Raw genomic sequence first — 22,348 nt, 5'->3', positions numbered from 1 at the left:
TTCGGAGGCAAGAGTACGGAATTGGATGGCGTACTCGCCAACAGAAGAATTACCCTGGACCAGGTTCAGCAGGGCAGTCTCAGCAGAAGAGGCTTGGGCAGGTTCCTCAAAGACACTTTGAATCTCCATGAAGAAGGAGTGTACAGAGGCAGTGACAGGGTCATTGCGGTCCCAGAGCGGTGTGGCCCATGACAGAGCTTTCCCAGACAGAAGGCTGACTACGAAAGCCACCTTAGACCTTTCAGTAGGAAACTGGTCCGACATCATCTCCAAGTGCAGGGAACAGTGCGAAAGAAAGCCACGGCAAAACTTAGAGTCCCCATCAAATTTATCCGGCAAGGATAATCGTAGGCTGGAAGCGGCCACTTGCTGCGGAGGAGGTGCAGGAGCTGGCGGAGGAGATTGTTGCTGAAGCTGTGGTAATAGCTGCTGTAGCATCACGGTCAGTTGAGACAGCTGGTGGCCTTGTTGCGCTATCTGTTGCGACTGCTGGGCGACCACCGTGGTGAGGTCGGCGACAACTGGCAGTGTTGACTTCAGCGGGATCCATGGCCGGATCTACTGTCACGATTCGGCTGGCTGGAGGTGGATCCTCTGTGCCAGAGAGGGATTGGCGTGGACCGTGTTGGTGGACCGGTTCTAAGTTGCTACTGGTATTCACCAGGGCCCGCCGCAAAGCGGGATGGTCTTGCAGCGGCGGTAGCAACCAGGTCGTATCCACCAGCACCGGCTCAACCTCTCTGACTGCTGAAGATAAGCGCGGTACAAGGGAGTAGACAAGAGCAAGGTCGGACGTAGCAGAAGGTCAGGGCAGGCAGCAAGGATCGTAGTCAGGGGCAACGGCAGGAGGTCTGGAACACAGGCTAGGAACACACAAGGAAACGCTTTCACTGGCACAATGGCAACAAGATCCGGCGAGGGAGTGCAGGGGAAGTGAGGTATAAGTAGGGAGTGCACAGGTGAACATACTGATTAAGCCTGCTGCGCCAATCAATGGCGCAGTGGCCCTTTAAATTGCAGAGACCCGGCGCGCGCGCGCCCTAAGGAGCGGGGCCGCGCGCGCCGGGACAAGACAGACGGGGAACGGGTCAGGTACGGGAGCGAATCGCATCCCGGCTGGGAGTGATATTGCAGCGCACCCGGTCAGCAGGTCTGACCAGGGCGCTGCGAATGAGAGGATGCTGCGAGCGCTCCGGGGAGGAGCGGGGACCCGGAGCGCTCGGCGTAACAGGCATCTTCTCTGATTGGTGTCATTCACTTTTCTCTTTCTTCTCCATCTGTCCTGGGTCATCATGAAGATTTCTCCCGATCACAATTCATCTTCACCGAATCTGTCAGACAAACATTTTAGGCTCCTCGCTACAGCACAATACTCAACTCTATACAAACCCCCTATATCATGTATTACAGTGCCCCAGATAGTATTAGATCCCTCTGTGCAGCTGCATAGTATTGGCCCCAACAATGTTCCTATGGATTAGCAAGCCCAAACATTGCCCCCATAGGGTATTATGCCCCTCATATTGCCCCCATAGTATTTTATGCCCCTCACTGTACATTATCCCCCTCATATTGCCCCCAATTGCATATTATCCCCTCATATTGCCCCCATTGTATGTTAACCCCTCATATTGCCCCCATTGTATATTATCCCCCTCATATTGCCTCCAATTGTATATTATCCCTTCATTTTGTCCCCATTGTATATTATGCTTCTCAGAATGCCTCCACCTTTCTATATTACCCTCTGATATTGCTCCCCTTTCTATATTACCCCCTTATATTGCTCCCCTTTCTATATTACCCCCTCATATTGCTCCCCAGGGCTGTAGCTTGAAACCACAGGGCTTCGATGCAAAAAATTCCCTGGGTAGTGTGGTAGGTAGCTAGCCAGTTAGGTAGGTAGGTAGGAAGGAAGACAGCCAGGTAGGTATGCAGTTAAGTTGCCAGGTAGTTAGGTAGAGAAATAGCCAGGTACCCAAATAGGTAGGTTGCTAGGTTGGCAGGTAGTTTGGTAGAAATATAGCCAGGTAGCCAAATAGGTAGGTAGCTTGGTTGGCAGGTAGTTTGGTAGAAAGATAGCCAGGTAGGTAGTCAGGTATAAAAACAGGTAGGTATAGCCAGGTAGGTATGAAAACATGTAGGTAGGTAGTTAGCTAGGTTGCCTGGTAGGTAGGTAGCTAGGTAGGAAGACAGTAAGACAGGTAGATACGTAGGTGGGAATACGCTCAGGTAGGTAGGCAGCAGGTGGTGGAATAAAACTCTCAGAAAGTAGCATGGGTAATACAGTGTTTCTCAACCAGGGTGTCTCCAGCTGTTGCAAAACGACAACTCCCAGCGTGCTCGGACAGCCAAACGCTGTCGGCGCATGCTGGGAGTTGTAGTTTTGATACAGCTGGAAACACCCTGGTTGGGAAACACTGCTCTTTGTTTGTGAAACACTGAATTGGCTAGAACAGTGTTTACCAATCAATGTGTCTCCAGCTGTTGCAAAACTACAACTCCCAGCATGCCCTGACAGCCTTTGGGCATGCTGGGAGTTGTAGTTTTGCAACAGCTGGAGACACACTGTCTGGGAAACATTGTTTTAACCTAATGTGTATGCTGAAAATGCTAGCACAGTGTTTCCCAATCAGTGTGCCTCCAGCTGTTGCAAAACTACACTCCCAGCATGCCCAAAGGCTGTCAGGGCATGCTGGGAGTTGTAGTTTTGCAACAGCTGGAGGCACACTGGTTGGGAAACACTGGTGAAACATTATGTGTATGCTGAATAGGCTAGGACAGTATTTCCCAACCAGTGTGCCTCCAGCTGTTGCAAAATTACAACTCCCAGCATGCCCTGACAGCCTTTGGGCATGCTGGGAGTGTAATTTTGCAACAGCTGGAGGCACACTGGTGTAACATGATGTGTGTAGTTCCCATACATACAAACCCCAACCCCCCCCCCCCCTGCCCCCGCGTACAAAAAATTACAAAAAAAGATACACACCATGTCCCACGCAGCGATCTTCAACAGTTGAGTCGCTTCCTATCTTCTCCACAGGGCAGGCGCCGATGATTGATGTAATCGGTGCCTGATTCGGGGCAGAGGTCATGGCCTGCTAGGGCATAAGAGGTCTGGGGGCAGAGTACCCCTTTAAATGCACCATAAGTCATTTATCAAAGTATGAAGCTGAATGATAAATCTAGTTGTCTTTCTTCAAACCAGAATCATTGAGACTGTACCCCATTTTATTTTTTATTTTTTTTAATCAATGCAACCCCCCTTCCTTTTTACAGATGCCACACCCTCTTTGATGAACTGATGGACATTGCAGTAAAGTATCTGCAAAGTATCTAAAACCCATAATTATATGAAAAATAATGTTTGTTTGTTTTTGGCACATTTTGCTCCAGAATTCTCCTGCATTTGTGTATCTGGGCCATAGTGTTAGAGAGCAGGAAAGGTGTGCAATATATGTCCCGGAATTAGAGAACTCAAAGTTCTTGTGAATTCTGTCAACATTGGGTTATTTTCAAATATTGCACCAGGCTGTCCAGACTATTGGCAACGATCTTCAGAATCAAAGGAATGAGGAAAGTATCTTGATGTCTAATACTCCCAAATGTTGCGAGAATAAAAATATTTACATTATTATGGGGGAAATGTATCATTTGTTCAGTTTATTGTGCTACAGGTATGTTGCTACAGCTATTGATAAGCTTTCTCAATATGTAATTTATCATTAGTCTTACACCTTGTCTATTTCATGGCCTTATAGCACATAAACCATACAATACACTGGGGGTTATTTATCATTGTGTTGTATAGCTTTTTTTGTTCTACGTTTGCAATTTTTTGCTATTTTTGCACTAATTGCAGGGTTTTTTTCGCTTTTTTTTTTTTTTCCAAAGTTCTAAAATCCTTCATTTTGACCTTTTGGTGTTGCTTTAAAGTGACGGATGCAGTGGTCACGAATTTATTATCTTCATTTGTTTTTTTGCACAAATTTTGCTGCAACTGGCGCAAAAAAAAAACAAAAAAAAAAAAAACCCACAAATCTAGACCACCTCCCGACCAGGTCTATAAAAGAGAACTACTCCTGTCTAAAACCTCCGTCTCTCGATCACTAAAGTTTTTTTTTCCCCTGGCCTGCGGCAAGGTAAACCATATTCAAATGTGAGGGAGACTCTCTTTGCAGACGTTCTTTTAGAAATTAATTTACCTTAAAATTAAAACTAAAACAAATATAGCCAAAAGCACAGACAGATAAGCTCCTCAGAAGCAGGGTAGACGTGATCTGAAAGCGGTGGTAGAAAATTATCTGGGTGTAGATCTGCGCGAAATTTCTCACAGTCACTGTGACAATATGATCAATCTGGAGCAGCACTGCCCCCCAAAAAATGCATCTAGACAAACAACAAAAATGATCTAGCCAAGACCATTATTGATAAATAACCCCCATTGTTGCTTTTTTAAAGGGGTGGAATTTTTTTTTTTTTAAATCAACTGGTGCCAGAAAGTTAAACAGATTTGTAAATTACTTCTATTTGAAAATCTTAATCCTCCCAGCACATATCAGCTGCTGTATACTACAGAGGAAGTTCTTTTCTTTTTGAATTTCTTTTCTGTCTGACCACAGTGCTTTCTGCTGACACCTCAGTCCATGTCAGGAACTGTCCAGAGCAGGATAGATTTGCTATGGGGATTGGCTCCTGCTCTGGACAGTTTCTACAATGGACAGAGGTATCGGCAGAGAGCACTGTGGTCAGACAGAAAATACATTTAAAAAAAGAACTTCCTGTGGAGCATGAAGCAGCTAATAAGTACTGGAAGGATTAAGATTTGTAAATAGAAGTAATTTACAAATCTGTTTAACTTTTTGGCACCAGTTGATTTAAAAAAAATGTTTTTCAAAAGAGTACCCCTTTAAGCTTGATAACAAAGCACTTCCTGTGTGGCTTAAGAATATGACTTTTTGCTGTAAAACATGAAAAGTTGCAATTAATAAATTTAGTACATAATATAGACCCTGTCAAAAAATGAAAGTCTGGGGAGTCAGGTAAAAAGTTAAAAAAAATTAAATAAAAAAAACTGTGGACTGCTTAAAATTTTGAAACAATTAAATGCATAATACACAGTGTATATCAAAAATGAATTTTCCACAGTATCATAAATTAATAAACTACAAGCTACACTATATGGTCAAAATCACATGGTCTTTAAAATCAAATATGTAGGGACATATGTTCTGCACTTTCTCACTTTGGTGCATTAAGATTGAGGCCGCATATACTCTAGCATAACATGCATAAATATAGAAAAATATGCACAACAACTTCTTGCTATTTTGTCTAATATTCTTTTTAGTTACTTTGTAATTTAAGCAAATGTCACAAAGGAGCCCTGAAACTTATTGATCAGTAGAGATGAGCGAACTTACAGTAAATTCGATTCGTAATGAACTTCTCAGCTCGGCAGATGATGACTTTTCCTGCATAAATTAGTTCAGCTTTACGGTGCTCCGGTGGGCTGGAAAAGGTGGATACAGTCCTAGGAAAGAGTCTCCTAGGACTGTATCCACCTTTTCCAGCCCACGGGAGCACCTGAAAGCTGAACTAATTTATTCAGGAAAAGTCAGCAACCGCCGAGCCGAGAAGTTTGTGTAAGTTCGCTCATCTCTATTGATCAGAGCTGTTAAATGTCTCCGTGCTTGGTACTTCCTGCAAAGCTTTTTATCTGGAGTGAAGATTCCCAGGACTTGAACTATCTGCCCTCGGATGCACATATTTTCATGTTTATATTAATATACTTTGCTGAATGCTTGTGTTTAAAAAGAATATATTAATAAGTAGGACCTGATTATGACTTTACAGTTCATTTGGCTTAAGCATCCTGCATTGCTATGATGACGCCTGGCCTTATCAGCAGGCTTGGACCTAGAGCCTATTACATCTGATTTCAGCATCCACGCCCTTTCTAGCTGCATATAAATACCTGGCTAGTCTGCTCAGTCCTTGTTTGTGTTCAGTCTTTCTGCACTAGCTCTTATTCTGCTCCTAGCATGTTATTTTCTGTGTATTATGACCTCAGCTTGTTACATGTTTATTCTCTTCTAAGTGATTTGGTACCTGTGCTGCTATTTCAGTTTGGACCTTGCTTGTTAGACTTCTCTCTTTTTCTGGTGTTTTCTATTTCTGGTGACTTTTAATCCTTTGATCTCCGTACAGTGTTGTTTATTGTTTTGGACCTTGTTACGTCCCAGCATTTACAGAGAACAGGGACTGCCTCAGTTGAGAATCCATTGGTTAGGGAGGCTATTGGTTAGGCAGTGAAAGTGATTGTGAATGAGTTCATGGCTGCACATATCTATGCCACACATGACAAATATTGAACAGAATATCTGAGTAGTAATCTATATATTTGTGCAAAAATCCTATGGACATCTAATCATCACACCTAAAGAGTTTGTTTGACATCCCATTACAAAATGATAGGTGATAATATAGAGTTGGGCCACTTCCTACTACTATAACAGCATTAGAAAGAAGAACTTGTGCTCTTTCAGACATATAAACATTTCTTATGGAACACACTGATTCTGAATGAGGTCTGGCATTCAGTGTTCAAATTCATTCAGTTTGATGGGTCTAAGGTGAAGACTCTGCGTATGCTCCTCATGTTTCTCAACATCAAACTCATCAAACTATGTCTTCATGGACCCCTATTTGTGCATAGAGGTGCAGTCCTTCTAGAATACAGATTTCTGAAATTTTTGCTACAAAATTGGAAAGTAACAATTGTCTAAAATTTCTATACTGTAGCATTAAAGGGGAGTTCCATTTAGTTAAAAAGACACAACCGCCTGATAGGACTGTAAAATTATCACCTACACTATGCTCTGATCCACCCCAATGCCCATGTTTCTTCCCCTGACTACATCCTCTCCCTGCTCTGCTGATGACATTTCAAACTGCTGCAGTGATTGGTCTGAGTGCTTGGCTGGAATGGGTTCAGAATAGGGATGAGCGAATTGAATCTGACAATCCGAATTCATTACGGATTTCAGGTAAAAATTTGATTCGGAACAAATGCGAGTATCGCCGCAATTCGATTGTGCGAATCGGTTCATTAAACTCGATTTAGTGCGGTCCAGGCTCCAGAGGCCGAGCATCTAAAATACGGCTCCACATTTCAGGACATGGGGCAAGGAATCCTGGGAAGGCGGGTCGGCGGGATGACGCTGATTCACATGCCGCATGCAGACTATCAGCAGCCAGCCCCCCTGTGATGTCACAGCCCTATATAATTGGCAGCCATGTTGCGGCCAGTCACATCAGTGCTCTATTGCAGAGAGAGAGGGACAGACAGCAGTGTGTGTTGCACAGAAAAGCATTTTAACAGCAGCGATTCACCTCCCATTCACACTAGTGTTCTATTGCAGAGAGGGACAAAGAGCAGTGTGTTTCACAGAAAAGCTTTATTGCAGCAACAATTCCCTTCAAGCCCAAATCCAGCCTAGGAGCACTGATAGGGAAGGGAGTGCAATTTCGGTTGTAGTACACAGTGACTGTATGCTGTAGCACTAGTGTGTACAACAACTGAAAAGCTAATAGTAGCCAGCCAGTTAGGGTGAGCAAAGCACTAGAAGCATATTGTCCTCTATTAAAGAGTTACTCCCAAAGGATAGGTGATAAGATGTCTGATCTCGGGGTTCCCACCGCTGGGGACCCCCACAGTATTGCATGCGGCACCCACCTGTTTTTTGTGCGGAAGCGCTGGAGGGTCTGAGTCGCGACTACGGGAACGGAAGTCTGTGACGTCAGGACTCCGCCCACGTGTGACGTCACGCCCGTCCCCCCAATGTAAGTCTATGGGAGGGGGCGGCCCTACCTTCCCGTGAGGTAGTGGAAAAGGGGTTCCTGGAGTCGGGCAGTGGCAGTCACGTAGCAGTCAATCAGTGTGGACTGTTGGTGGGAAAATCAGCTACTCGGCCATGTGGCAGTTTTTCATCAAGCATCCGGAGGAGGTTCACATAGCCACATGCAAGATGTGTCAGCAGAAGGTGAAGCATGGCCAGGGTCCCAATGTTGGCACCCCGGGCCTGCGTCAACATATGCAGCGTTATCATAAAGCAGCCTGTGAGAACCGTGCCTCCAATGTGGTGGTCCATTCTGCTCCATCACCCAGTGGCTTGTGTTTCAGCGAATCAAGGCTCCACCACCTAGCTGAAGGGAGCTGTGTGTCATACCCATCTTCTGTCTCTCCAGATGCTCCTGCTCCTCCTATTTTGAGTGAGTCATTCCGCCAGCAATCCCTTGGCGAAGCCATGTCCAAGAGACAACCATATGCGCCCACTCATCCAAAGGCGCAGTAGCTGAATGTGCTCCTGTCCAAATTGATGGTGCTGCAGTCCCTCCCTTTTCAAGTTGTGGACTCTACACCTTTCAGAGAACTGATGACTAGTGTTGAGCGGCATAGGCCATATTCGAATTCGCGAATATTCGCGAATATATGGACGAATATTCGTCATATACCCGCGAATATTCGCATATTCGTTATATTCTCGTTTTATTTTCGCATATGCGAAAATTCGCGTATGCGAAAATTAACGTGCGAAAATTAGCATATAGAAAATTCGCATACTTGAAAATTCGCATATGCGAAAATTAGCATATACTAATTTTCGCATATGCGAAGTTTCGCACGCCAGTCTCACACAGTAGTATTAGAGCCTTCTTTACACCACACAAGCTGGAAGCAGAGAGGGGTGATCACTGTGATGTGTACTGTGAAAAAAAAAAAAAAAAACGAATATTCGTAATTACGAATATATAGCGCTATATTCGCGAAATTCGCCATCCAGAGCGGGTGTTTAATGCGGCGGGGGCCATAGTAACCCCAAGGAGAACTTGTCTGTCCATTAAAAATGTGGAGAGACTGACCTTTGTGAAGAGGAATCAGGCATGGATCAGCCCGGATTTCCACCCACCAATACCTGATGCATCAGAGTAGATTGACCATGGTGCCACACCAACACTTCACAAATATGGATAGTGCAAAACTTATTTAAGGTGCTGCTCCCCAGTTAAAGACATTCCTCCACATCAGACCACAAGTAAGTGTTGATGTTATGCATTACCTAAAACTTAACTTTTTTAGGGCGAGTAACACTTGCCAAGAAGGGAATTAATAATTCGTGAGTAGGGCCTTACAGGGGAAGTTTTTACCCCCACCAGTTACAATGAACCATACGTTGTTCCCTCCCACATTTTACAGGTCTTGCATCACATCAATACTTGGTGGTGTAGGTGGCACATGGTTTTTTTTGCTTGATTTAAAAAAAAAAAATTTGGGTACATATATTTTATCCTACGAATATTATTAAAAGTTAAGTTAAGTATCCTCAATACTTACTTGTGCACACTAACACTTTTACAAAAGAGACAGTTATCTTCTGCCTACCTGCCTCAGTTACTATTCTGATCCTGCCACCCCCCTGATACCACACATCTAATACCGAGTTCTCCTTTTTCATCCACCTTCGTCACTGGATACTGGTTTTGCCCCCACCCCACTATGTCACCAGTTCACTTTCAGGACTCCTGATGCAGGCTGTCTCATACTGCCACCATATGCTCTCCTCATGCTGATGCCAGCTCTAGGCTGTCTCATTCTGCCACCATATGTTCTCCTCATGCTGCTGCCACCTCCAGGCTGTCTCATTCTGCAACTATATGGTCTTCTCATTCTTCCGCCACCTCCAGGCTGTGTCATTCAGCAACTATATGATTTCATCCTGCCGCCAACTCCAGACTGTGTCATTCAGGTACTATATAGTCTCCTCATGCTTCCGCCACCTCTAGACAGTGTCACCGTACCGCCATGTGGTCTCCTAATGCTGCCTGCACATTATGTTCATCTATTTGAAATGTTCAATTTAAATGTTAAAAAATATCTTTAACCTTTTCAATTGTGAGGCCCTTTGGGGTCCTCAGGCTGTTGCCACCTCCAGGCTCGGCTATTCAGCCACTATATGGTCTCCGCATGCTGCAGCCACCTCCACGCTGTGTCATTCAGTCACTATATGGTCTCCTCATACTGATGCCTCCCCCAGGCTCTGTCATTGTGCTGCTCTGCGACAGTGATTCTAATAGCGACGCCTCTAATCTCCATGTCATACTGAATAACAGTAATATTCCACTAACCCATCACACACCCTATGTGTGTTACAGCAAGGCAAAATGTTCTACACCCCTATTGTGGCTCTCTGTAGGCCAGAAATAGCCATTTTTAATACAGATTCACTGCGAATAAATTTGGACCGAACCAAATTTTTTTCGGAAAATTCTGCGAATCGGCCGAATCAAATTTTTAAAAAATTCGCTCATCTCTAGTTCAGAACATCAGCAGCAAAGTGGGGAGAGAAATAACCTTTAACTCCAATAAAGACTTTGCTTTTCTTATAGACTGAATCTGATCTTTCTAGTCTCCAATCTTCTATCCCCTAGCCACAGCGGAGAGTCATGTAGCAGAGATTCCTGTATCTCATATAATTATGCCATTTTGGCTCTTTTAAAGTATTGACAAATAATGGAATATCCCTTGCACAACATTAGAATGATTAACAAGTTCAGGTTTCAGGTCAGGCTAGGTTAGCTGATAATATCATTTACTGATAGAACATTTTTCACTTTATACAAAGACATTTCATTGCATATTTCAAAAGTTATTTTTATCTATATATTATTGAGAATTATTATTATTGTTATTTTGCTTTAAACACTGGTTCTCTGCCCATTGTCATTGGAAAAGTTAAAGAATAATAGGCAATTGTAAATTTGTATTTCATTTTCATATTTATTCACATTGCAACTACTGTTTGAAGTCTAGGTTATATTAGAAGGGTCAGACTTGCCACTACAGTACCAGAGGGCCCTGGTTCTGGTACAAAGGTCCAGCATCCCATTCTAGATGGCTGTCACCTGAATGCTTGTTTGGCCAACTGCTATTCCTCATGACTCCCCTATACAAACTAAAGAGTGGACACACCAAAATCGATGTGTTCATTTGACATTAAACCCATGCTTTAGCACCAATTGCTTGACACTATTTATTATAGGGTAATTCACAACTGGCCTGATGTTCGGTGTTTAATGGTAGCAAGTCATTAATCTACACTTTAACCACTTTCAAACTGAACCAGTTTTCCCCCTTCATGAACATACTTTTTTGTTTTTTAAATGCATCGAGATTAGAAATCCAAAAAGTTTCTTCTTTAGGTACTCCAACAATTAGTGCACATTTTTGTGTTGCATAGGGCTCCATTGTATAGGATTTTTATTGTTACTCATTTTTTGTATTGCACATAAAGTCATTAACCCCTTAAGGACTGGGCCATTTTTAATTTTTGCACTTTTGTTTTTTCCACCTCACCTTTTAAAAATCTTAATGCTTTCAATTTTCCACCTACAGACCCATATGAGGGCTTGTTTTTTGCACCACCAATTTTACTTTGTAAGGACATCAATCATTCCGATTCTATGCAGTGCACTTTTTGGTAAAAGTGACACCTCTGTAGGTCCATACGATTACAATGATATCTAATTTATATAGGTTTTATTTTATTTTACTACCTAAAACAAATTATAACTACATGCACCAAAATTAGTGTGTTTATAATTGTCATCTTCTGACCCCTATAACTTTTTTATTTTTCCGTATACAGGGATGTATGAGGTCTCACTTTTGTGTGGTGATCTGAAGTTTTTATTGGTACCATGTTTGTTTTTATTGGTACCATGTTTGTTTTGATGTTCGAACACCACATATGTTTATTTTTATTATGTTTACATATTTTTTATATTGAATATGGGAAAAGGGGGATTCAAATTTTTAATATGGAAAGGGTTAATGGGTGTTTTTTTAGACTTTTATTCAACTTTTTTTTTTTTTTTACACTTTATTAGTTCCCTTGGGGGCCTTTTATGAGGAATCAGATAGACCTCATAGAGATCAATGGAATTCCATAGAACCACTTTGATCTGTGTGCTCTAAGCTCGATTGATAAAGCCTGATTCAGCCAGGCTCTATCAGTCACAGAGCCGGGACCAGTGTACCAGCGTAGAAGCAGAGGTAAGCCCTCTGGCTACCTCCACAGTGGATCACCCCCCCACCCCACTGGACCACTAGGGACTAGTTAAAGCTCCCTTTAGATGCCGCTGTCTGCTTTGACATTGGCGATCTAAAGGGTTAATAGCCGGTATTGTGCTGTAGAATGTATTTTGCCATAGAATGTGATAGGGTGTCTCAGCACTTTTCTGCTTGAGCATCTCAGCCCCATCACATTCAATTGGCTGACAATCGCAAACCAACTCCCTACCCCTGGTTACTGTGGGGGCTGGGGGTGTGTGTGTGTGTCACGTGACATATATATTCATCCATATATCACCTATAAGGTAATGTAACAAAGAATGTGTTGCCGAAGCTACCCACTGGGAAAATCTAACACCAACAGATGTTGTTGGTGTTATATATATTCATCCCCAAACACCATTCACTGCAGTGCGACTTTGGCTACCACAGCAAGAGGATGTGAGCCCTCGGGGGGAATCAACGCTTGTGGCTGGCATTTAACCAGTTCCCCGCCATGGGGACCGTGCACCCGCGGGGGGGAATTAGCGCAGCGGCTGACATATAACTTTATCCCCACCATGCGCCCACGGGGGGGGGGGGGGGGGGGGGATATCGGCGCAGCTGCTGACATGTAACTGGTCCTCAGCCATGGGGGACCGCGCGCCTGCGGGGGGAATTAGCGCACGTTGAGTCACCATATCACTTTCTATAGCAAAACACAAAATCTGTACGTTTAAAATTGCCCTATTTTGACCACCTCTAACGTTCTTATTTTTCCGTATTCAGGGATGTGTGAGGGCTAATTTTTTGCGCCATCATCTGTAGTTTGTTTTAGTACCACGTTAGCGTATGACTTTTTGATCACTTTTTATGAAAATTTTTTGCAGTTTCAAGTTGAAATTTTGGATTTTTTTTTTCTTTTTTACGTTTAGTCCTTCCGCAATAGGGGATCATTAACATTATATTTGTATACTTTATGCATGCGAAGATACCAAATATGTTTATTATTTATCTTTTTTATGCTTTTTTGTATTAATATGGGGAAAAGGGGTGATTTAAAACTTTATTGGGGAGGGTCTTTTTCACTTTTTTTACATTTATTTTACACTTTTTTTAGTCCCCATAGGGGACTATTTATAGCAATCGTTAGATTGCTAATACTGTTTAGTGCTATGCATAGGGCATAGCACTGATCAGTATTATCAGCGATCTTCTGCTCTGGTCTGCTGGAAGGCAGATCAGTGCAGAAGACCCCGGAGAAGTACGAAGGCAGGTGAGGGGACCATCTTGACTGATCTGATCCCTGCAGCAGTGATCCCCGCGGTGATCAGATCAGCCATTTTAATAGCCGCACTGCTGCAGATGCTGTGATCTGGCATCTGAGGGGTTAATGGCAGACATCAGCGCAATCACTGATATCTGCCATTAACGGCGGGTCTGCGGCCTGACAGCTGCCAGGACCCGCTGTGAATGAAACGAGCGCAGCTCCTGCGCTCGCGTCACAGACACACCGTAAATGTACGACGCTGTGTGCGAAGTGACACAATGCAGCACCATACATTTACTATGCATGTACGTAAGGGGTTAAGGTCTTTTGGTTTGGAAATTTTATTTCATAACTGGATTGAAAACTGGCTTATGGATCATACCCAGAGAGTGGTGGTCAATGATTCGTACTCTGATTGGTCTCCGGTTATTAGTGGTGTACCCCAAGGTTCAGTACTGGGACCGCTACTGTTTAATTTATTTATTAATGATATAGAGGATGGCATTAACAGCTCTGTTTCTATCTTTGCAGATGACACCAAGCTTTGTAGCACGGTACAGTCTATAGAGGATGTGCATAAGTTACAAGATGACTTGGATAGACTAAGTGTCTGGGCATCCACTTGGCAAATGAGGTTCAATGTGGATAAATGTAAAGTTATGCATCTGAGTACTAATAACATGCATGCATTGTATGTCTTAGGGGGGATTAAACTGGGAGAGTCACTGGTAGAGAAGGAGAACATGTACTTGTAGATCATAGACTACAGAGTAGCATGCAATGTCAGGCAGCTGCTTCTAAGGCCAGCAGGATATTGTCATGTATCAAAAGAGGCATGGACTCGAGGGACAGGGACATAATACTACTATACTATAAAGCATTTCGTATAAAGAATTAAATTGTTTAGTCTTGAGAAGAGAAGTTTATGGGAAGATATGATCAATGTATAAAAGTATATAAATGGCCCATACAAAAAATATGGGGAAAAAATAGTTCCAGGTTAAACCCCCTCAAAGGACAAGGGGGCACTCCCTCTATCTGGAGAAGAAAAGGTTTAGGCTCAAGGGGCGGCACGCATTGTTTACCATAAGAACTGTGAATTTATAGAATAGTCTACCTCAGGAACTGGTCAAAGCAGGAACAGTTGAAAGCTTCAAAACAGGGTTAGATAGATTCCTAGAACAAAATAACATTAATGCTTATGCAGAAATATAAAATCACATCCCATCCCCTTCATCCAACCACACCCATTCCCTTCTATTTCTTGGTTCAACATGATGGACACATGTCTTTTTTCAATTATATGTAACTATGTAACTATATTGTAATAGATTTCAGAGGTATAGGGGGAGATTTATCAAAACCTGTGCAGAAGAAAAGTTTAAAAATAAAAAAAAAAGCGATCTGATTGGTTGCTATGGGCTATTGGTTAACTTTTCCTCTGGACAGTTTTTGATAAATCTCCCTCATTGTGTAATATAATGAATTTCATATGTCCAGTATATAACATAACGCATTTCAGGGGTCCTCATTGGGGTCTCTGGAAGTTGTAGTTTTACATGGTAAAAACTTTTATAGTGTATTAACCTGACTTGGCAATTATTAGATTTGGTTATTAGAGTAGAAACATTATTATTAAATTGGGGGGGGGGGGGGGGGTGGTATGGTAATTTCTTGAAATTCGCCCTGTTGGACAAATAGTCTATAAAGTGCCCTGTTTGCACAGCAGGCGGGCAATGGCTCTGAGCTCTGCCAGTGGATTTAACTGTATCGCTGCAGCAGGAGGTTTAAAGGGGTACTCCAGGAAAAAAACTTTTTTAAATATCAACTGGCTCCAGAAAGTTAAACAGACTTGTAAATTACTTCTATTAAAAAATCTTAATCCTTTCAGTACTTATGAGCTGCTGAAGTTGAGTTGTTCTTTTCTGTCTAAGTGCTTTCTAATGACACCTGTTTCGGGAACTGTCCAGAGTAGAAGCAAATCCCCATAGCAAACCTCTTCTACTCTGAGCAGTTCCTGAGACAAGCAGAGATGTCAGCAGAGAGCACTGTTGCCAGACAGAAAAGAACAACTCAACTTCAGCAGCTGATAATTATTGGAAGGATTAAGATTTTTTAATAGAAGTAACTTACAAATCTGTTTATCTTTCTGAAGCCAGTTGATATAAAAAAAAAAGTTTTTTCCTGGAATACACTTTTAAACCAGGTAACTACCCCATGAGTATGCCCCTAAATACACGTTAGCTCTTGAAACATTTCTGGAGTGTTTCCATTTGATTTACTGGAATGCCTGTTGAACTTGGAGACAAACAGAATTTGGTTACGAAACTCTTGCAGTACAAATTGATTAGAGACTCCAGAGAGCCGGGACACACTGCCTGTCACAAAGACTGACCTCTTCTCCAATGTGTCCCAGGACAATGAAGGTCTTAACAATATGCCTGATCACCATCTTGGAGTGGGCATGTGTGGAGGGGAAACAGAGGACATACTATATAGCAATTAAAGAAGTAAACTGGGATTATGCCCCTACGGGTGTTAATGTCATTTCTGGAAAGTCACTTGCTGATGATGAGTAAGTAATTACTTTGGATTTGTTGTAAAACCACATAGATATAAGTATTTCTCTAATATATTACATTGGTTGTGTTTAGGAGCTGGGGTCATCTGATATTGAACTACAGACATTGAGTTTCCTGTTTCTCTGTGCATTAATGTTTATCATTAGAAAATGTTATGTTCTTATGTATTTTAATTATAATTTCCTCATAATTGAAATACTTGCTTGCTCCTAAAAAGTGGACAGTTATGATTTTACAACTGGAGGCTAAAATGTTGTCATGACTAATTGACACAGGTGCAGGACATGTTACAGTGTATCACCCCTATCACTTGGAACAAGAACTGTTTGCAGGGTATAAACAGGACATTTTTTTTTGTCTCTGGGTGTAAAATGAAAAAAAAATAAAAATTCAGGTTTACACAACAGGGGATTCTCTCTTTTTTATCCCCCCCCCCCCCCCCCTCTGTAACATAATTGTGGAGATGAAAAAAAAAAATAATAATAAACTGTCCTGTGCGAATATAACCTAAAAGCACCCCACTTTAGCTGGTGCTGTGATCAGAATATACAGAAAGAGTCATTAAAATATAAAAGAATTCTTTGCACGGAATACTAGAAAATGGTGTTTCACCTTCAAATTTGAAACAAGTTCTAGCTTTCTCATGCATTAGTAAGGGGTGGTCGGCCCCCCACCAAATGTCATTGCTTTATTCAGTATGGCCAAGGACTACAGCTTGCCACTACTGTTATCTACCTTTTTGCATTTAAAGATGCTGTGTATGACAAGACTGAATTGAAGAAATAAAAAAAAATGTGAATCATTACTTCTTCTGAAGCGTGCGTTAACGCCTTTATGGTATCTACTCTCTGAGCTAGTCGGTTAAACTGCTTTTACTGGTCCTATGTTGTGTATGTGAAGTCTGATATCGGTGGGATATGGTAGAATCCCTACTATAGGACTGCTATTGAAATTATTGGAGCAACAAAGTGTATGTTATGTTTCAAGGAAGAAAATGAGTTCCATTCACCTTTACAAAGTTATGGGGGGGCGGGGGAATCAAATATCTGTTTACGGCATGAAAAATGTCATCCATCAACCCCACCCCACCCCCATTCAAGACAATCCATTAGAGGGCCTAGAACCTTGATTACATGTGCTGTGTTCCATGTGATGACTAGGGCAGGAAGATTGTGCATATTTATCGACGGGGTGTGGACGCACTCTCAAGAGATCCGGTCTGCCAGCTACAGTCACCACAAAAAACGCGGCCCATATTATAAGCAAGGTTTCTGGAGATCATACTGGACAATTACCCATTTGATGATTGATGCAAAAAAATGCAACAATGGTCCAGTTTTTTTCCGCGCATAAAAACATACTGATATAATTAAGACTAGTATGAACATATTTCAACATTGTTTGTGTACGTTTTAAGGGTACCTCTAGTGTCTTTTAGATCAAAAATGTGAAGCAATTGTCATTTGTCCAAATGGGATGCCATATAAATTTAGTGCCTAAATGTACAAACACGGCACCATTCTCACTCTGTCTCATGGCTAATAGTCATATTCAGCAGGGAGTGGGGAGAGCAGCACCCCGTGCAGAGATTTGGGCGCAGGTTTTTAAATAGATGTCAATTTAAAAAATCCCTTGCTCATTTTTCAGGAAATTAAGCAAGCGATTAGAGGGACGCTTTAATGTGGGTGACAGTAAATAATATCAAGAATTAATGATATCATTACATATATTATTTATGTACAGTACATAGGTAAACAATCTACTTCAGAGTATGGTTGCAAATTGCGGTCTTCTTTCATTTCAGACATGCCAGCACCTTTCTACAACCTGGCCCCAATAGAATAGGCAGAGTCTACAAAAAAGCAGTTTACTTAGAATATGCAAATGAGTTTTACACAGAAGAAATCAAGAAACCTGACTGGCTGGGATTTTTGGGTCCCATCATGACAGCTGAAGTTGGTGACACAATGACTATTCATCTGAAGAATTTTGCATCCAGACCTTACTCCTTACATCCCCATGGAGTGCAATACACAAAGGAGAATGAAGGTAAAATACTGTGGCTGCAATACAGTAATGTCTTTACATTAAAGAGTGATAATACTATTTGAATTATAAAAATTACTTAAACAGTATATCAAAAAATAAAACCAATATATATGAAGTGATCAACCTTTCAAATTGTATTAGAAAATTGTTATAAGGTGTTAGGTTTTTGGAGAACTTAACAGAATGTTAGAGACCGTAAAAGTGTTGTCCAACCATTAATAAAAGAGAACAGGAGGCCAGCAATAATTTAAATAAACAAAAAGTACTATACTCTGTACTATAAGTACTTAGTACTATACTCTGCCTTGTCAGGTCATAGCTGTTTTGGTGGCACTAGGGGACCTTTTTTCCTGTAGCTTTAATACAATTAAAATATTTTGAACCGGTTGCTAAGCCAGCATGTCAGCCAATGTACATATAAGGTTGAGAGTGATGCGATGAGGTTAACTAGCACACAGTTGAGTGGCCATGTTGGGTTGTATATGGCCTGGACAATGGTTATATGACCTCTTTGAGTTTTAAAGACACATTTAAAACTGGGAATTCTAGGATCAGATCTAATGGTGCAGGGTAGTACCCTCTGAGGAATGTATGCAGCATAGGAGAAGTCCTGAAGATGGTATTGGAAGGATAACATAAAGGAGGAGTAGGTTGTGAACAGACATGAGAGCAGATATGTATGACAGCACAGCATTGTAAAAGGTTTTCTAGGAAAGGAGAGTTTTGAAATGAATTCTTCAAGAGACAGGTTTCCAGTGCACTGATCGGCAGATAGCAGAGACATTGGGATAACCAATAAACAGAAAGATCAACCTGGCTGCTGTGGTCATGATGGATTGAAGAGATCCCTGTTTGTTTAGTGAAATGCAAGTAGAGCTAAGAGTTACAGTTACCAAGGAGAGAAATGATTAGACTAATCTAATGATTAGATTACACTGGCCTAGGCTAGTAGTTTACCAGTGGCAATAGTGAGGTAGGGACTGGTATCAGAGATGTATTTAGATGAAGGTTACAAGATTTAGCAATGGCTTAAAGGGGTACTACCGTGCTGACAACTTACCCCCTATCTAAAGGATAGGGGATAAGTTGCCTGATCGTGCAGGGTCCCGCCGCTGGGGACCCCCGCGATCTCACACGCAGCACCCCGCTCCCATCAGGCCCCGGAGCGAACATCTGCTCCAGGTCTAATGACAGGGCCGGTGATCGTGACGTCACAGCTCTGCCCCGTGTGACGTCACGCCCCGCCCCTCAATGCAAGTCTATGGCAGGGGGCGAGAAAGCTGTCTCGCCCCCCTGCCATAGAATTACATTGAGGGGGCGGAGCGTGACGTCACGTGGGGGTGGAGCCGTGACATCACGATACTCCGGCCCTGTGATTGGCAGTCATCAGATCCAGATTGATGTTCGCTCAGGGGCCTGATGAGAGCGGGGTGCTGCGTGCGAGATCGCGGGGGTCCCCAGCGGCGATCAGGCAACTTATCCCCTATCCTTTAGATAGTGGATAAGTTGTCAGCATGGTAGTACTCCTTTAAATTTGTGGGGGAAAAAGACACCTCAGAGTCAAGTATAACTCCAAGGATAGGGAGGATAGTAACAGTAGGGAATAAAGACATCTGATTTTGATAAGATGATTAAAAGGAGCTCAATTTTATTAAGTCTGGTTAGGTCTGGGATCCAGGGAATAAATGACAGCAGAGACAGCTGACAGGCACTCAACTTTATTTTTTCAGGAGAGTAAAATGTCCTGAGTGGATGTATAAGACAGTATCCTCAGGATAAAGATGGTTTTGGAAACCAAATTTGCTAATAGTCTACAAAATGTGACTGTGTAGGAAAAAACACCAAAGGAGCACAACACTGGCCATTGACTAGGACAGCAGAACTTGATGTAAAAGATCCCTTTATTCACCCTTGCTAAAGGATCCTTTATATAGACTGCTTCTATCATCAATTTTTCTAGTTTGTACATGAGTATACCATGTGTGCATGACAGCCTTCTAAAAAAGCCTTTTGTCAAATATAGTACTAGGTAGAACACCCTCATGTTCCCATAAATAGACTGAAATTCCTTGTTGCATGGATTCAATAATGGTGGGGGAAAGTTGGGTATTGTTATTGACATTAGAGCATCCCACAATGGCAGCATATGTGTCCACATTTCTCCACATTCTTGCTTTATCCATTTAACCAAATTCCAAAGAAGCTGTTTAATTTAGACCTGGTGACTGTAGAGGCAATTGGAGACAAATGGAGTTTACTGAACTCATTGTCATCTTTGTGAAACCATCTTCAAGTGACTTTACCCAGTATCCCACTGCAAGAAGCCATTAAAACATGGGTATACTAAAGTACATCTAATCTGCATAGAATAAAATAGAAACAAATGGCAATCCTGCACTCACCGCAAAGGTACGAGTCACACGGCTCCTCTCACGGGACCTCCAGCGAACAGGCAGACATACTCAGCAGGGGGCGCTCGGAGGTGACTGGCAGCAGTTTCACGCACAAGGTAATGTGCTTCTTCCGGCCCAGGACATTAAGTATAACAGGCATCAGAATAGAATAAAATAGAAACAAATAGCAATGCTAAGCAGGGGGCGCTCAGAGGTGACTGCCGGTGGTTTTACGCACAAAGTAATGCACTTCTTCCGGCCTAAAGGCCGGAAGAAGCGCATTACCTTGTGCGTGAAACCGCCGGCAGTTGCCTCTGAGCACCCCCTGCTGAGTGTTGCTATTTGTTTCTATTTTATTCTATTCTGATGCCTGTTATACTTAATGTCCTAAAACCGCCGTTGGACGAGTATTACCTGAATACCCACATTGTGTATCCTTTGCTCCACCTGGTTTGGTTATCAGCTGTGTAGTGATTAGCAGTGCCGCTCAGAAATTCTTTGTTGGACGCGGTACATATAATCTGCAACAATACACAGACAGGCTGTGGCATTTTAACATCATTAAAGGGGTATTTTGGTTAGGAAAACTTATCGCCTATCCACTGAATAGAAGAGAACTGCTAGATTGGTAGGGTTCCAACTGCTGGGACTCGTGACAATCATCAGAACCCCAGTTTCCCAGTTCCCACAGTCACGAGAATGTGGCCAAGAGGAGTTTGCATAGAGCAGTTGTCGAGGATGTGCCTTGCCGCTCCCTTTAAATTCTACAACACTGAACAAAATACAGTTTAAACAAATTTGGCAATTCCTCTTCACCTTATCCAGTGGTATGATATCCTTTACTACTTTGATGAAGCATTATATAGAACATTTCTGGTAAAGTAAAACATGACTGTAAATGACTTTACATTCTAAGTTCATACCAGTAACTATGTTTTATCTGCAGGAGCACTATACCCAGATAATAACTCTGAAGCGCGGAAAAAAGGTGATTCTGTGAAGCCTGGTGAGTCTTACACCTACAAATGGGATGTTGTTGATGATCAGGGTCCGTCTGGAAAGGATGAAGACTGTGTGACCAGGATTTATCACTCTCACATTGACGGTCCAAGAGACGTCTACTCTGGACTTGTGGGGCCTTTAATTATCTGCAGAAAAGGTGAGCACAGGAGTTAGTTCTTGCTGCTTTGTTAACCAGTTACCTTCTCACATTAGCTATGGTTCACTTATGTAGCTATATTATATTTCAGACATAATACTAATACGTAAAAAGATGAACGCAATATGTTAATGTTCTTTCTAACTTTATCTCTACAATCCACAACAGTCATTAAAGAATGTCAACTGTTTATTCACAGATAAAATAGAAGAAATAGAGAAGAAACAGTACGAGGAGTTTATCTTAATGTTCTCTGTGATAGACGAAAATCTTAGTTGGTATCTGGACGAAAATATCAATACTTATTGCAGTGATCCTGGCTCTGTTAATAAAGAAGATGAAGACTTTCAGGAAAGCAATAAAATGCACTGTAGGTCTACCAGACTTTTTGTATGTTGTATTATTATCATTAAGGCTGTGTTCACATTTGCATTGTGACCTTCATTCGTGACCAAAGACATAATACTCTGCCAGATTCATCATATGACAGATACCACCAGCTTATAACAGACCACAGTGACTTATAATAGGGTCTGCAATGTTTTGGAATCTACAATGGATGGCATTATTTTAACAGTTGCTAAGCAGACATTAAAGAATACATACCAACATGTAGACAAAAAGGCAGGTACATGTCTAAAAAAAAAAGGCTTGTAACATGAGTGCTGTCCAATTGGAATATATTTCGGCGCAGGAGCACAGACATTGTGAAAATATAATCATTACATGTCTGTGTCTTTGAGAGGCAACAGAGATGAATCAAACCTTTTATTTTAATTTACC

The 22,348-nt window shown here is 42.1% G+C and overlaps 1 protein-coding gene across 7 annotated transcripts in view; it reads left to right on the top strand.

Annotated features, from left to right (window-relative positions):
- CP (ceruloplasmin) overlaps nucleotides 1–22,348 on the top strand; it is a 111,635-nt gene that overhangs the window by 12,692 nt on the left and 76,595 nt on the right. For 2 of the 7 annotated variants that reach the window (XM_056564846.1, XM_056564850.1), the window contains exons 2-6: nucleotides 3,280–3,677; nucleotides 15,799–15,957; nucleotides 17,769–18,013; nucleotides 21,353–21,565; nucleotides 21,765–21,935. In XM_056564846.1, the coding sequence (XP_056420821.1) occupies nucleotides 3,589–3,677; nucleotides 15,799–15,957; nucleotides 17,769–18,013; nucleotides 21,353–21,565; nucleotides 21,765–21,935 (877 nt within the window). In that variant the 5' untranslated portion in view covers nucleotides 3,280–3,588. Of the gene's footprint in view, nucleotides 1–3,279; nucleotides 3,678–15,798; nucleotides 15,958–16,888; nucleotides 16,935–17,768; nucleotides 18,014–21,352; nucleotides 21,566–21,764; nucleotides 21,936–22,348 lie in introns of those variants that run through there. The other 5 variants (XM_056564851.1, XM_056564849.1, XM_056564847.1 and 2 more) reach the window with 4 other exon arrangements.

Source organism: Hyla sarda, chromosome 3 (assembly GCF_029499605.1).
Source record: "Hyla sarda isolate aHylSar1 chromosome 3, aHylSar1.hap1, whole genome shotgun sequence".
NCBI classification, from domain to species: domain Eukaryota; kingdom Metazoa; phylum Chordata; class Amphibia; order Anura; family Hylidae; genus Hyla; species Hyla sarda.
The sequence above is the reverse complement of the archived record's forward strand: the minus strand, read 5'-3'. Positions and strand labels throughout refer to the sequence as shown.